At 36.2% G+C, this 12,687-nt stretch overlaps 1 protein-coding gene across 1 annotated transcript in view; it reads right to left on the bottom strand.

The window, feature by feature from the left end:
- LOC139695473 (dual oxidase 2-like) overlaps positions 1-12,687 on the bottom strand; it is a 77,771-nt gene that overhangs the window by 16,698 nt on the left and 48,386 nt on the right. The window contains exons 20-25 of the mRNA XM_071594259.1: positions 11,952-12,045; positions 11,776-11,869; positions 9,959-10,134; positions 5,821-6,035; positions 3,906-4,136; positions 1,732-1,825 (exon numbers count right to left, since the gene is read on the bottom strand). Coding sequence (XP_071450360.1) covers positions 1,732-1,825; positions 3,906-4,136; positions 5,821-6,035; positions 9,959-10,134; positions 11,776-11,869; positions 11,952-12,045 — 904 coding nt within the window. The remainder of the gene's footprint in view (positions 1-1,731; positions 1,826-3,905; positions 4,137-5,820; positions 6,036-9,958; positions 10,135-11,775; positions 11,870-11,951; positions 12,046-12,687) is intronic.

Raw genomic sequence — 12,687 nt, 5'->3', positions numbered from 1 at the left:
AGAAGGTGTGGTAGACAATGTACTGGCTTCCCACCCTGAGGCCCTAGGTTTGAAACCTGGCAGTGGCAAGATTTTTCACTGGTATCCGGGTCCCTACTTGGATTACTGCTCTGTGGAGAGCATTTATGTGGAGTGTGCTGTCCATCAGACAGGATGTTTAACTGTGTGATCCCTTGGTGCCTATCACTAAAGTAGGCAAATCAATGCCAGGTTTCTCTATGCTCTTCCTCCATTCCATAGGCATATGATGATAATCTGTGACCTATTGCCTACTTGAACCAATTAAATTGTAAAATACACCAGGAAACCATAATAATAATTATCTTGATAATTGTGATGAACTAAAGAGTTAGTTTCAGATTTTGAAACAAAAAAATGACAGGAAAAATTAAGATTATGGAAACCAGCAAGTTGAAAAAACTGGGGAGAATGGCCAAAATGAAAGAAAGTTTTCTTGGCAATCACTAACTTATCTTTCAACATGTACTCACCTTAAAGGAATATCAATAGGACCCAAGGAAGATCGATAGGACTATTGGTATTCTACCATATGATAAGACTTTGGATGGACACAGACAATATTATGACCCAACGATACAGTTCTTTGTCCCTATTAACAAAAAATAAACTGATTTGGTGGGTACACTAACAAATGCATTGAAAAATGCAATGTTCAAGGCTAAGCTCTTTAAAAACAAATGGATGAACAAAATTATTTTCTCTTAGACTTCCTAACCATTTGACTTGCTATTCATATTTTATGTGCGTTCAGTGTAAGGGATAAGATTAAAAAATTACATAATAGCTGCATCTGCTGAAAATATTTATTATAAAAATAAGTAAAACTATAAAAAACAATACTTTAAAATTATTGCATGGCAAAGTTATAAAATTAATTTGAATGAATGTGTAATGAATTCAGAATCAATATTTTCAACTTCAAAATGAGAGCAAAAGCAAGAAACTTCAAAGTGAGAGCCAAAGTGCACCTACAGACAATGCTACACCTGTGCCTTCTTATACAACCAGCCCAAAAAATAGCTCTTTCAAAAGTATTTTGATTTCCACCCCAACTTCTCCATCAATTTGCCCCACAATATACAGCCACTTGGAATTAGTCACGACACAATTGTAACAGATTATGCTCCAATGAGTGAAACAAAGTCCAGCCCTCTTTTGTAAAATTGACATCTGGAAACTAAAAAAGTTTGATTTATTTTTGCAGCCATGCCCTATATTCACAAGGTAACACTTGCCAGTGGGAACTTTTTATGCAATTTCATATTGAATATGTCACTCTTATAGCAGAATGGAGAAATATTTTTTGAGCTGTATTTTTCTGGATTAAATTTTATAGCATTTTTACAGGCAACCAAATTACATAGTGAGGAATGAACCTCCTTAATGCCATATGACTGTGGATTTGAGTAACTATTGTTCCTTTGAAATTACATCCACTTAAAGTTAGTTGAAATGTATGATAGGAGATATTTGAGTGAGTCTTACAATACTGAATCAGCTACTGCAAAAAATCAATTTCCTTGGCTATAGTTTAAGCTTTATATTAGCTATGATGACCATGCGGGATATGTTGATTTTAATTATACACTAGTTATTTACAAAACAGTTATATAGACATAGAGTTAGGCCTAGTGTCCTTGTGTCAAATAAATTAAAATTCTAATATGGAGTAACATAACTGTAACAAGAAAACTCATTAATCATACTTACGCATGGAAGAAATTTCGAAATAAGCAGGTCAGATCATCTGACGTTTGAGTGGATATGTGGTAGAAATTGAAAGCATGTCCCATCACATGAATACCTGCAAGAACAAAAGAAAAATATTATTGCAAATTTTGAAAAAAATGCATTGTGGTAATATTGACATTAAATTCAGGAAACCATGTTTGCTTATATATTTGGTCCAATGACTCTTTTCACACCCTCTAGATAAAAATTAAACAAATATGCTTTATTCAACATTTTTAAGTTAATCAAAACAGGAGTTTATGGAGTGATGAAAACAGAGACTACTTAGAAGAGATATTTTCTCCCTATGGTAATTTCTAATTCCTAAACTGCAATCCCCCACCTCATCAAAATCTCCTAATTTGCCTCCCCTAGCATTCCAATCCCCCATCACTATCAAATGTTTCCCTCCCATCCCATTAGAAGCTCTAACTGATCATGTATCCTATCAACTTCCTCTTTATGACTGCTCGGTGGCATGTATACCTGAGCAATGACCAAGTTCCTCAGTTTTGCTTTTAACTCTACCGGTAATATTCTATCCGTTGCTTGTTCTATGTTGACTACGCTTCTTCCTACCTCTTTATTCAATATAATGGCAACCCCTCATTGGCTCTCGTCCCCACCACAGTATATTATTCTATAACTATCACTCCAGTAATCCCTGCTATCCTTCCATCTCACCTTGTATGAACCTAAAATATCTATATTTCCTCTTTCCATCTCTTGCTTAATACTCTAAATTTCCTGTCCTCAACATTGTTCTAACATTCCAAGTTCCTATTCCAACTAATTTGGTCTTCCTCGTCTGTGTCTTCTGTGCTGCTACTGTCGGTTTGCTTTGCAAGGCTTTCATGAGATGATAGCCATGGAAGCCTTGCCTCCCATACTACCGGGCACGATAGACAGCCGATTGGGCTGAGTCCCGTAGTTGCCAGGACTCATTTTCTTTATACACTCTATACATCATAGAAAATTTGAGATTAAGAATTGGGGTGGTTTCCCATTGCCTTCTTCAATAGTGTTTTTAAATTGACATCATCACTCAATGGCTACCCCACTGGGGTCAGATGCCTTTGAAGCTGCCTCATTGAGGAACAGACCGTATGTGAACTACCTTTTGTCTGACCTATCTGGCACGGGTGATCCCATCAGGATTAATTATCATTGCTCCCACCAGCACAGATTTAGTGGTCATCGGAATGTACAAGCCCTTTCACATGTAAAGGTTGTAGGCCATGGGGAAGGGTAATAAATTATGAAAAGGCATAACCCTTTACAGCAAGCAGGAAACTGATTTTACAATGACCATATGGCATAGGCAAAAATTACACTAAACTTAAGGATTTTTAATTTAAAAACCAGCTCTTGATTCATCTTAAGTGCTTATGTCATGTAGCACCTGTACCTGCATATACTGTGATGAATGAATCTACAAACAAGAGCACATAGTCAATGAAAATAAGCTAGTACCACTGGGCATTATTAATTGTTTTCCAGTGGCTAGCTCCTTAAATACCAAATTACTTATATGCAAGCTAGGAGATATCTATAAATATTAAGCATATACAATGTGATGAGTTTATTAGTACCTTGATAGTATGCAGGGTAAAAAAATTATATATTCGCAATTAGTTTTTGTAAATTATTTTCCTCGGGCTGCCTTCTTTGATTGCAAGTATGCTTTTTTGAGAATCCTGGCTAATAAAATATGTACCTACTGCATGTATTAAGGGCAACATGGTATAATACTTGGATCTACAAACAATTCATAGAATCTTTGACTTTCCTTGGTGAATATTATGAACAAGCATTTGGGAGGTTTTCGCACATGAAAACAACCTTGGTATAGGCACTGCTTCCAGATATTTTTTATTTAAACTCTGGATCCAGTTCTTGTATCAAGAACCTGAAACCAAATATCCTCACCATCACTAATTACAATCCGTTATATATATATACACACATTTCTGCTGTGCATAGTCAGCATTCATGGCATGTGACAAAAATAAGGATCTTATTTCCCAAAGCAATGAATGCCTCCACAAGTGAAAAAATGTGGTATTCAAAATCATTTCATTTCATAATCATTCTTCAACCAAATGCTTAAGAACTAATCTTCTGTATTGAAATAAGCACCACTCAATTCTTACCTGTGAAAAAAAATGACCACAGGGCAATGTACTTGTGCAAGAATATAAACGAATCAAATGGAATGTACTCAATAAGAAATGTTTCTCTCAAATGAGTAATAGTATTTCTGCACATTGTCAGTAATATTGAAGAGTATGAGAACATCATTGCGGATGCAGCCCCTCTGGTCACTGACACCCCATAACCAGTGATGCCCCGTAATCCTGAATGCTCCCTTTCAACTGAATAGTCTGGAAAAACAAAAAATTGCATTTTCACAATATGCCACACATAATAGGTGGGTATTTTGTATATTGAAGAAATAAATGGAACATGATGGATGCACATTGTATTAAAAAGTTATATTTTAGAGGCTAATGGCAAAATTATGCAAAGACAATGTTAGTCCATTCCAACAAACTTGACTTCTAGGCATGCCACAACAGTGGCTTTTCCCTAGGTCACGTAATCAAAAATCTCATTTCAAGGTAATTTACATATTAAAGATAGGTTTTGACAACTCTTACCGGCTTCTAATCAACATGAAATGATACTATTGTATAGTAATTCAAAATATGACAAACAAAATCATAACACTTTGGAACCATGCCTAGGCTATTAACAGCACTCATAATGAAACTTAGCATTCCCTTGACTTTTTTGTATGAATAATTTCTTTACATAGCTATTTTTGTATGCACTTTTAGTGCCTAATTTGTATGTACACTGCAAAAAATAACTTCCTTATTTTCAACTGACACTGAAACCAGAAATTGTGGTATTCAGCCTGAAAAGCAGACTTAATCCTGGCACAAATGCCATTTTCAAATATGCAGGCTATATCTTTCCAGGGACATATCTTATGGGTGTACAATGATCAAAGGTTTGAATTAACCCACCTAGATAATTTACTATTAATATTTCATTTCCAATTAAGGCTGACTGCTGCAGGGGGACACCAGTTTCTGAAAGTATGTTTGTCCCCTGCTGTAGCAGACATTGGTGTTGATTGAAAGATTTTCCCCATCATACACCAAGTAACTGCTGCTACTGCACTCTGATGCTCATACTGCATTTACTACAGCTTCTGAGTGCATACACTACTGAGCAAATTTTTCAGATTCTCTGGCTAAAGGGCAAAATTTTTATTTTTTAATTGTTGGTAGTCATTGGTGTCTGCCATGGTAGGAAGGGAACAATCAATCGATGCCTGTGTCCACATAACACTTCTTGGCAGCCCTTATGCGAACATTGCTGTGCTTGTAAACATTTTTCACTTATTCAGCACATCCTCTGGTTGAACATACAACTCTATTTCATAAATTTATGTACTTTTGAGAGTATATACAGAATTTTATTTGAACAATCTTCATAGGATTTCATCTTGTAATACATTCTCAACAGTTTATTAAAGAACAAAGAGGGATGCAAAGAGAATAAAAGAGAAATGTATCAAGGCATCTATCTTCATACATGGTACAAGGTGATAACTTGATGGCAAGTACTCGGTTATTACTAGTAGTTTTTAGGGGAGGCAACCGACAGCTGAGGTCATTGGTACCATTACAGATGCACAGGGAAGGGTGGAGAGAAACCTGGCATTGGTATTAGCCTGCCCTTAATGAAAGGCATCAAAGATCCACAGCTTAACATCCCATCCTTCAGACTGTGTACTCACTCAAAGTGTCCTCGAAAAAGCACCTCGAGTAGGGATCATGATACCACTGAAAAATATCTGCTTCCTCTGGGATTCAAACCCAGGCCCTCTGAGTGGGAAGCCAGTGCATTAGCAACTGCACCATTTTGATCCCTCAAGTACTAGGTTAGGCATGATATCTTTACTCTTAGAGTCATAAAGAGTCTCAGAGATATTGGACATATTACCACAGAAAGCAATAATATTAAAATAAGACAAATTATTCCAGGTAGACTTACAGTAACACCTTTCTGCAAATATTCCCAGGAGAAGGAGAGTAAAGAGGACAGTCCAAAAAATTATTCTGGAATTAATTTCTACAAACCGCTTAAGCGGCAGACATGACTGAACTGTTTTATTGACAGTTGTCACTCGTGGTGTATCTGACTTTTTCTTTTTTTTGTCATCATCTGGGCTTGGACTTTTGGGAGAGGAATCGGTATGGTCTTCTTCCCTGAAAAGAAACAAATGTTAAAATTACACTGGAAGCTTTTAATCACTCATCTGGGTTTGCCGTTTCATATATATATGTCATGAGGAGGTTATCCCTTGGTGAGTATGCCGTGTATATACGTCACACTGATTTTTTATTCATTTGCAATGAGTATGCCATGACATTCCGTCACGCATCTGCTGCCACTCGTAGATGTCTCCAATGAGTTCAATTTCTGCCCGGTGGATGACTTCAGACATTTTTTTTGTGTACCTATGCATCTCGTAGCAAAGCTCTGTCACTGTCTTTTGGGTTGCATTCTCATTGCCCCTTATCGTATTTTTATTTCTTTATTTTGTCCGATTTTCATGGTAAAGTATTTTTTACTAACCCTCTCCTGCATGTATTTTATTGAAGGCTTTACTATTTGAAAGAGTTTTCTTAACACTTAGTAGTTTTCATATCTTACTTTTTATCTTTATTGGATCTATATCTGTCGCATAAACAATTTCAGACTTTGCTACATGCATTATTTTCTTGCATTTGTGCTTTAGTGAAGACCATGTTATTTAAAAATCTTTTGCTTTCATAAAAATGCTGCCTCTTGCCCAGGCAAGGAAAATTTTATGCTACTTCGACGGCCCAAGCCCGAGAAAGGTCATTTCGTTGCAACCTCTTCTCTACCTAGCAGTGCATTTCCTCCTAAAGGAATTATCATTTCTCTACCCTTGTAATCCTTTGCAGATGGTGGTCTGCATGGCTACTCTCTGTGAGTAGGATAACGGATTTGGATATCTTTAGCTTCCCAAGTTGTCCTCAGTTTGTCTTTGAGCATCAGAGTGGAAGGTTTTTCATGGTTTTGGGGATTTCTAGTGTGAATAACTAGTGAAAATTTTTAATATTTTGAAGTGCTCTCGCTTTTGGAATAGGAATTATTTCTTTCAAGTTTGCTAAAGTCTTCTGATATGGCTTCATCAAGCAAAAGAAAACGATCTGAACCCAGTGAAGAAGAAATTGTGCCATTTTAGAAGAGAGTGATGATGAAAGTGCATCCACAGAGTACCTGGATGACATTAACGTCAACAATGATGTGAGTGATAGCAAGAGTGATAAAGACGACTATCTTTTGGAGGAGGAGGTTACCAATCAACCTGGGTATGCTTACATTTGGAGTGCACGAGAGGAAGTGGGAGAGAAGTTCAGTTTCTCAGGTGAATCTGGATTGAATGCAGAAGTTGAAGTTGGGGATGACATCCTAAAATGCTATGAAGTATTTGTGTATGAGAATCTGTGCACGATGATAATGGAGCAGACAAATATTTATGCTCAACGATTCCTGAAGGCAAATGCTAACCTGAAGCCGCGATCTAGGGCACAGAGTTGGGTTGAGATAACTGCAAATGAAATAAGAGTGTTGCTAGGAGTTTTTATACTGCAGGGTATTGTACTGAAATCTGATTATGCAATGTATTTCAGTAAAAGAGAAAGCATCACTACTCCCTTCTTTCTTAAGTTTTTAGTAAAAAAGATTCCATCTGCTCCTGAAATTTTTACATTTTGTGGATAACAAAACTTTCAATGCTGATGTCAGCAATAGAAAAATTTTAAAAATTGAACCAATGCTTCAGTATTAGAAAAATAAATGTTCATTAATTTACTCACCCAATCAGACTATTGTTGTTGATGAATCTCCTCTGACGTGGAAGGGTAGACTTTCTTGGAAGCAGTACATTCCATCAATGTGGAGCAGATTTGGTAAAAAAATTTTTGTGCTGCGTGAAAGTGAGTCTGACTACACACAGAATGTTTTGATTGAGAACACAATGTATTCCGACAAATATAAAGAAGAGAATGTCACCGCAAGGATCGTCCTTGATTTAGCAGATGATCTTCTAGGTAAGGGGTATACTATATATTTAGACAATTTGGTACACTAGCCCTAGATTAGTGGACAAGTTATCCGAGAATGGAACGGATGCAGTTGGGACGATTGTGTCAAACAGGAAGGAGTTCCCTCACTTAGTAAAACCTGCCAAAGTGAAGAAAGAAGGAATGGTAGTGGCATCTCGAGGGAAACAGATGGCGATGAAATAGAAGGGCAAATGAGATGTGATAATGGTGGGCACATTTCATGGAACTGAAATGTGCGAAACGGAAAAACGGGGGAAAACGTGGTGAAACCAATTATGGTACAAGACTACAATAGGAATATGGGTGGAGTTGATAGAAGCGATGGACTCATGAACATGTACAAAATTGCGAGAAGTCGACCAAAAAAATGCTATCAAAAAATATTTCGGCACTTGATGGACATGGCAATGTTGAATGCTGATGCGATTTATAAAAAGAATAAGGGAAATTGAATTGAAAAGAATTTCTAATCTCGCTTGCTAAAATATTGATTGCGAAGAATGGAAAAGATGCCCAAGTAGTCCAAGGAAGGCCATCTAAATACCCTAAGCCATCTCGCCTCGCCGAGAGATATTTTCCTGATACTCTCTCCCCAACAACCAAAAAGTGCCCCGCAAAAAGATGTGTTGTGTGCTACAAAGCGGGGAAAAGGAAGGAAACAAATTATTGGTGTACTGATTGTTGTGTTGGTTCGTAGTAGGAGTATTTTAGGGGAGGCGACCGACACCTGAGGTCATTTGCGCCATAGGGGATGGACAGGAAAGGATGAAGGGTGGAGAGAAACCCGGCGTCGGCACTAGCCTGCTCTTTACAAAAGGCGCCAAGGGGTCCGCAGTTTAATGTCCCATCCGACGGACGGCGTACTCACTCAAAGTGCCCTCCACTAAGCACCTCAAGTAGGGATCGAGATACCACTGAAAAATAGTCAACACCGCCGGAATAGTGTTGGTTCGTGTCCTTCTCCATGTTTCAGAGTATATCATACTCAAAATGATTTATATAAATAGATATTCATTGATTCTTAAAATAAATCGTTTTTTGTGATTAAAACTAATAGATGTACAGCAAATTTTAAAAAATGGTCATGATTTACCGTATAATTTTTTTAAAATTTCATTTCTCTTCATGTTTGATGATGAATTTCATTTTTCCTGTAGTTATTTTATTTCTTATTTGATGGTTACACAAAAAGTTAAGTGTTTTTTGTGTAGGAATGAAGTTTTGTAATCATTTAAAATTTTTTTACCAAAGAAGAGTAGAGTAAAAAATATATATTTGTAATGTATGGTTGCCTATTTTGTCCCTTAATTTTACAAAATTTCTAACATTGTAATTTACATGTTGCCCATTTTTCGAAACATTCTGTTACCACTGATTAAACCATATATCTTAAATAGCATTCATTCAACGCTAATGTTTTCACAACTTGTGTGAATTATTTAATTGCTATCCTGTTTAACTTTGTTAAATAATCAAGGTTTATCATTAACATAAAAAATTAAAACCACAAATTTTCATCATTTCAAATGAATACTCAAAATATTTGTTTTGTACTGAAAAAAATGAAATATTCGGGTTTAATCATCCTACCACAAAAATAGAAATTTGGGCTGTGTAAAATTAAATGCCCACCGTGGGATGGGCATGGAAAAATCATGTACCCAAAGGAGTGTTTAAAGATGGTTGAATTAACTCCTTCAACTATAGATTATTATTTGTATAAGAAAAATAAATGAGTTAAAAATAGTATTTGCTCATGACATGCCTACACTTCACCAGATGCTACACTATAACAAATATAATGTCTTTTCTGAGAACACAAGACCCAAAAGATATCTTCCTCCACTAGGATTTAAAAGATGATTTATATAGTAGTTAACTAAATTCAGAAGTAACTATGCAAAATAAAACCAAATAGCATGTAGACTTTTTTACTCAATTTAGCATCTTTGGAGATCTGAAAAGTACAGTTCTCAGGGAACAATAGAAGGTATTTCCTTTATTTACAATATACTTTCTGCTAAAAGACTTACTTATACATGCTCTTAATGGTCAAATGAGCCATTTGAATAGATGACATCCGTCGAGTTTGCTGTTGCATCGGAATTTGACTCTGAGATGGCAGTCCTGCAAAACTAAGGCCTGCATAACCAATATTATCCTTATAGTCCACAAGGAGTTTTTGAAAATCTTCAATATCCAATGCTTCCTGGAATAACCATATGGCAGATGTATTCTCAGTTAATTAATTTAACAAAAATATGCTTGAGAAAAGTCTCTCTCCCTTTTCAATTAAACAAATATTAGACTTACAGACATTATGGACCTCAAAACATTAGCATTCCTTAAGTGCACAAATGTTTTCATCACATTAAGTATGCCATTTTCAGATATCAGTGGGCAAATATAAACAAATACAAATAAATGAAGAAAATATAAAGCTATAACATGAAAGATGTTTTCCAGTTTAAAAAAAATATTAGGACACCATTCAGAAAATGATAACTTCAAATATGAAAATCAGTCAGCAGGCAACAGTGAATAAATACGAGGGTCATCCGGAAAGTAGTACCCGTTTGTGCCGCATGAAGTGCTGACGACGCGAGTAGCCGCTGGACGAGGTCAGATAGCTTCAGTGGCTTGTCTGCCTTCTCTGAGCCAAGTTGCGTGACGCTAGCATTGCCTGTGTTGTTTCTGTGATTGTTTACAATGTTTAAAAAAATTGAGAACGCCGCCAGTTGTGAAGTGAGGGCAGTGATTAAATTCCTCAATGCAAGAAACGTTCGCCCATGTGATATTCATCGCCAATTAAAGGAGGTGTATGGAGACAATGTAATGGACGAGTCGTCTGTTCGGCGGTGGTGTCGCAACTTCAACATGGGGAGGGGGAACACACACGACGATGAGCGTTCGGGGAGACCGTCTGTCATTACAGACCAACTGGTGAGCTCAGTTGACGAATTCGTGAGGAACGATCGGCGCGTCACAATTGATGACATCTGTGAGCATTTTCCCAATGTTTCTCGAACAATTGTTCATGAAATTGTTAAACACCATCTGCATTATGCAAAAATTTGTGCAAGATGGGTCCCTCGCGTATCTCAATGAGCTGGCGGCGAAGGACTATGCAGCAGGAATACAGAAACTTGTCACACGTTATGACAAATGCCTTAATTTGCTTGGAGATTATGTTGAGAAGTAGTTTAAAGTATCCTCTTTCAAATAAAATTTTTTATGTTTGTTAATATTTACTTTTGTGTCTTTATTTCACGAACGGGTACTACTTTCCGGATGACCCTCGTAGCATCTACTGCCCTCTTTAAATAATTCTTTGTATATTAATTGTCACCAACGCTTTTTGGGAACAATAATATCTCTAACCTACAGACACATGAACACTTTTAGATGCATTAATGAAGATATCAATTTACCCATGAAGGAAAAATATTTGGCAGAACTGTTACTGAGTGATCTTCTACTGGAATTTATACCTGTGAAAAAGGGCCTTCATATGGAAAAGAACAAACACTAGGGAACTGTGAAGAAAAATTTTCTTTGGAGTAACCTTGACAATTGCAGGAGGGACAAAAATCTAGTGAAGAATTCCTGTTATAGTGTTGGGAGGGTGAAGGCAAAGACCTTCAAGTGCACTAAGTGACATCAATCAATGTGGCCATATATCATTCAAATAAAAAAATAGTTTATCTTGAACACCTGAACGAATAGAATATTCTTCACAAAGCATTTGTAAAAACCTTATCAACTGAATAGGATTATAAATCTAATTATTACTACAAAAACATAAACTATATACATATCTCTCAAAAGAGATAAAACAATCAAATCATACCTTATCAGATAAACCAGCAGAGAGCATCATAGAATAAATGACATTCTGAATTTGTTCTTCTTCCAATTCTGCATTCACTGTGTCCATCAAAGACCTATAAAAATTATTTTAATTAGTAATGCCACTCAAAAAATAAAAGCATAAAACATATTCACAGTTAATTTGCAAGAACTCACTTAATCATGTTTATAAAATCTTCTTTTGTGAGAAGACCCGTTCCATTAATGTCATACATATCAAACATAAGTTTGGCCTTTTCATCAGCAGATCCTGAAAAATATGCGTGCAGCTCCTTTACAATTAAGGATCACCTCATTAAAGTACGTTTCTAAACCTTGCTAGGCAAGCTAATATTTCTACGACACTATACAACACACCATTTGCTTTTTAAACAAGGAATATCAGACTTCATTTAACACTTATCCAACATGAATTTTCCATAAAAAAAATAAAAAATTAATTGAGTTTATTCCAGGTATGGTATCACCATACTATTACAACAGAGGAAAACGGACCTCCATTTACATTATTTGACAGCATATAAGACACCTTTTTTTCCAAAATTATAGCTCAAAAAGTCATCTACTTCTTGTGCATTAAGGTTCAAACACACTGGGTGAACATTCAATACTGAATGCTATTTTTGGTGAAAGAGGTGTGAGGGAGATATCGAATTAACTTCATTGTATTTCATCACAGCTGATCATAAGCAAACTACAGGTGCCCTTCGTACTGAGTGAAATTATTTGTTTTAAATAAAATTACCAAATAAATTACCCACATTTCAAGTAGACTACGAACACTTTTTTCTTTTGTGTGCCGCAATGAAATAACCGTGCATCTTTTATGCTGTCAAGCATGGTATGTGTTGTAGCCAAAGTAGGGCAAAACACATTATCATAAGGCTCTTCA

This window comes from Hetaerina americana, unplaced genomic scaffold (assembly GCF_022747635.1).
Source record: "Hetaerina americana unplaced genomic scaffold, ioHetAmer1.1.p SCAF_6, whole genome shotgun sequence".
In the NCBI taxonomy this organism is placed as follows: Eukaryota; Metazoa; Arthropoda; class Insecta; order Odonata; family Calopterygidae; genus Hetaerina; species Hetaerina americana.
Note: the sequence above shows the minus strand (reverse complement) of the source record. Positions and strands in the feature narration are given on the sequence as shown.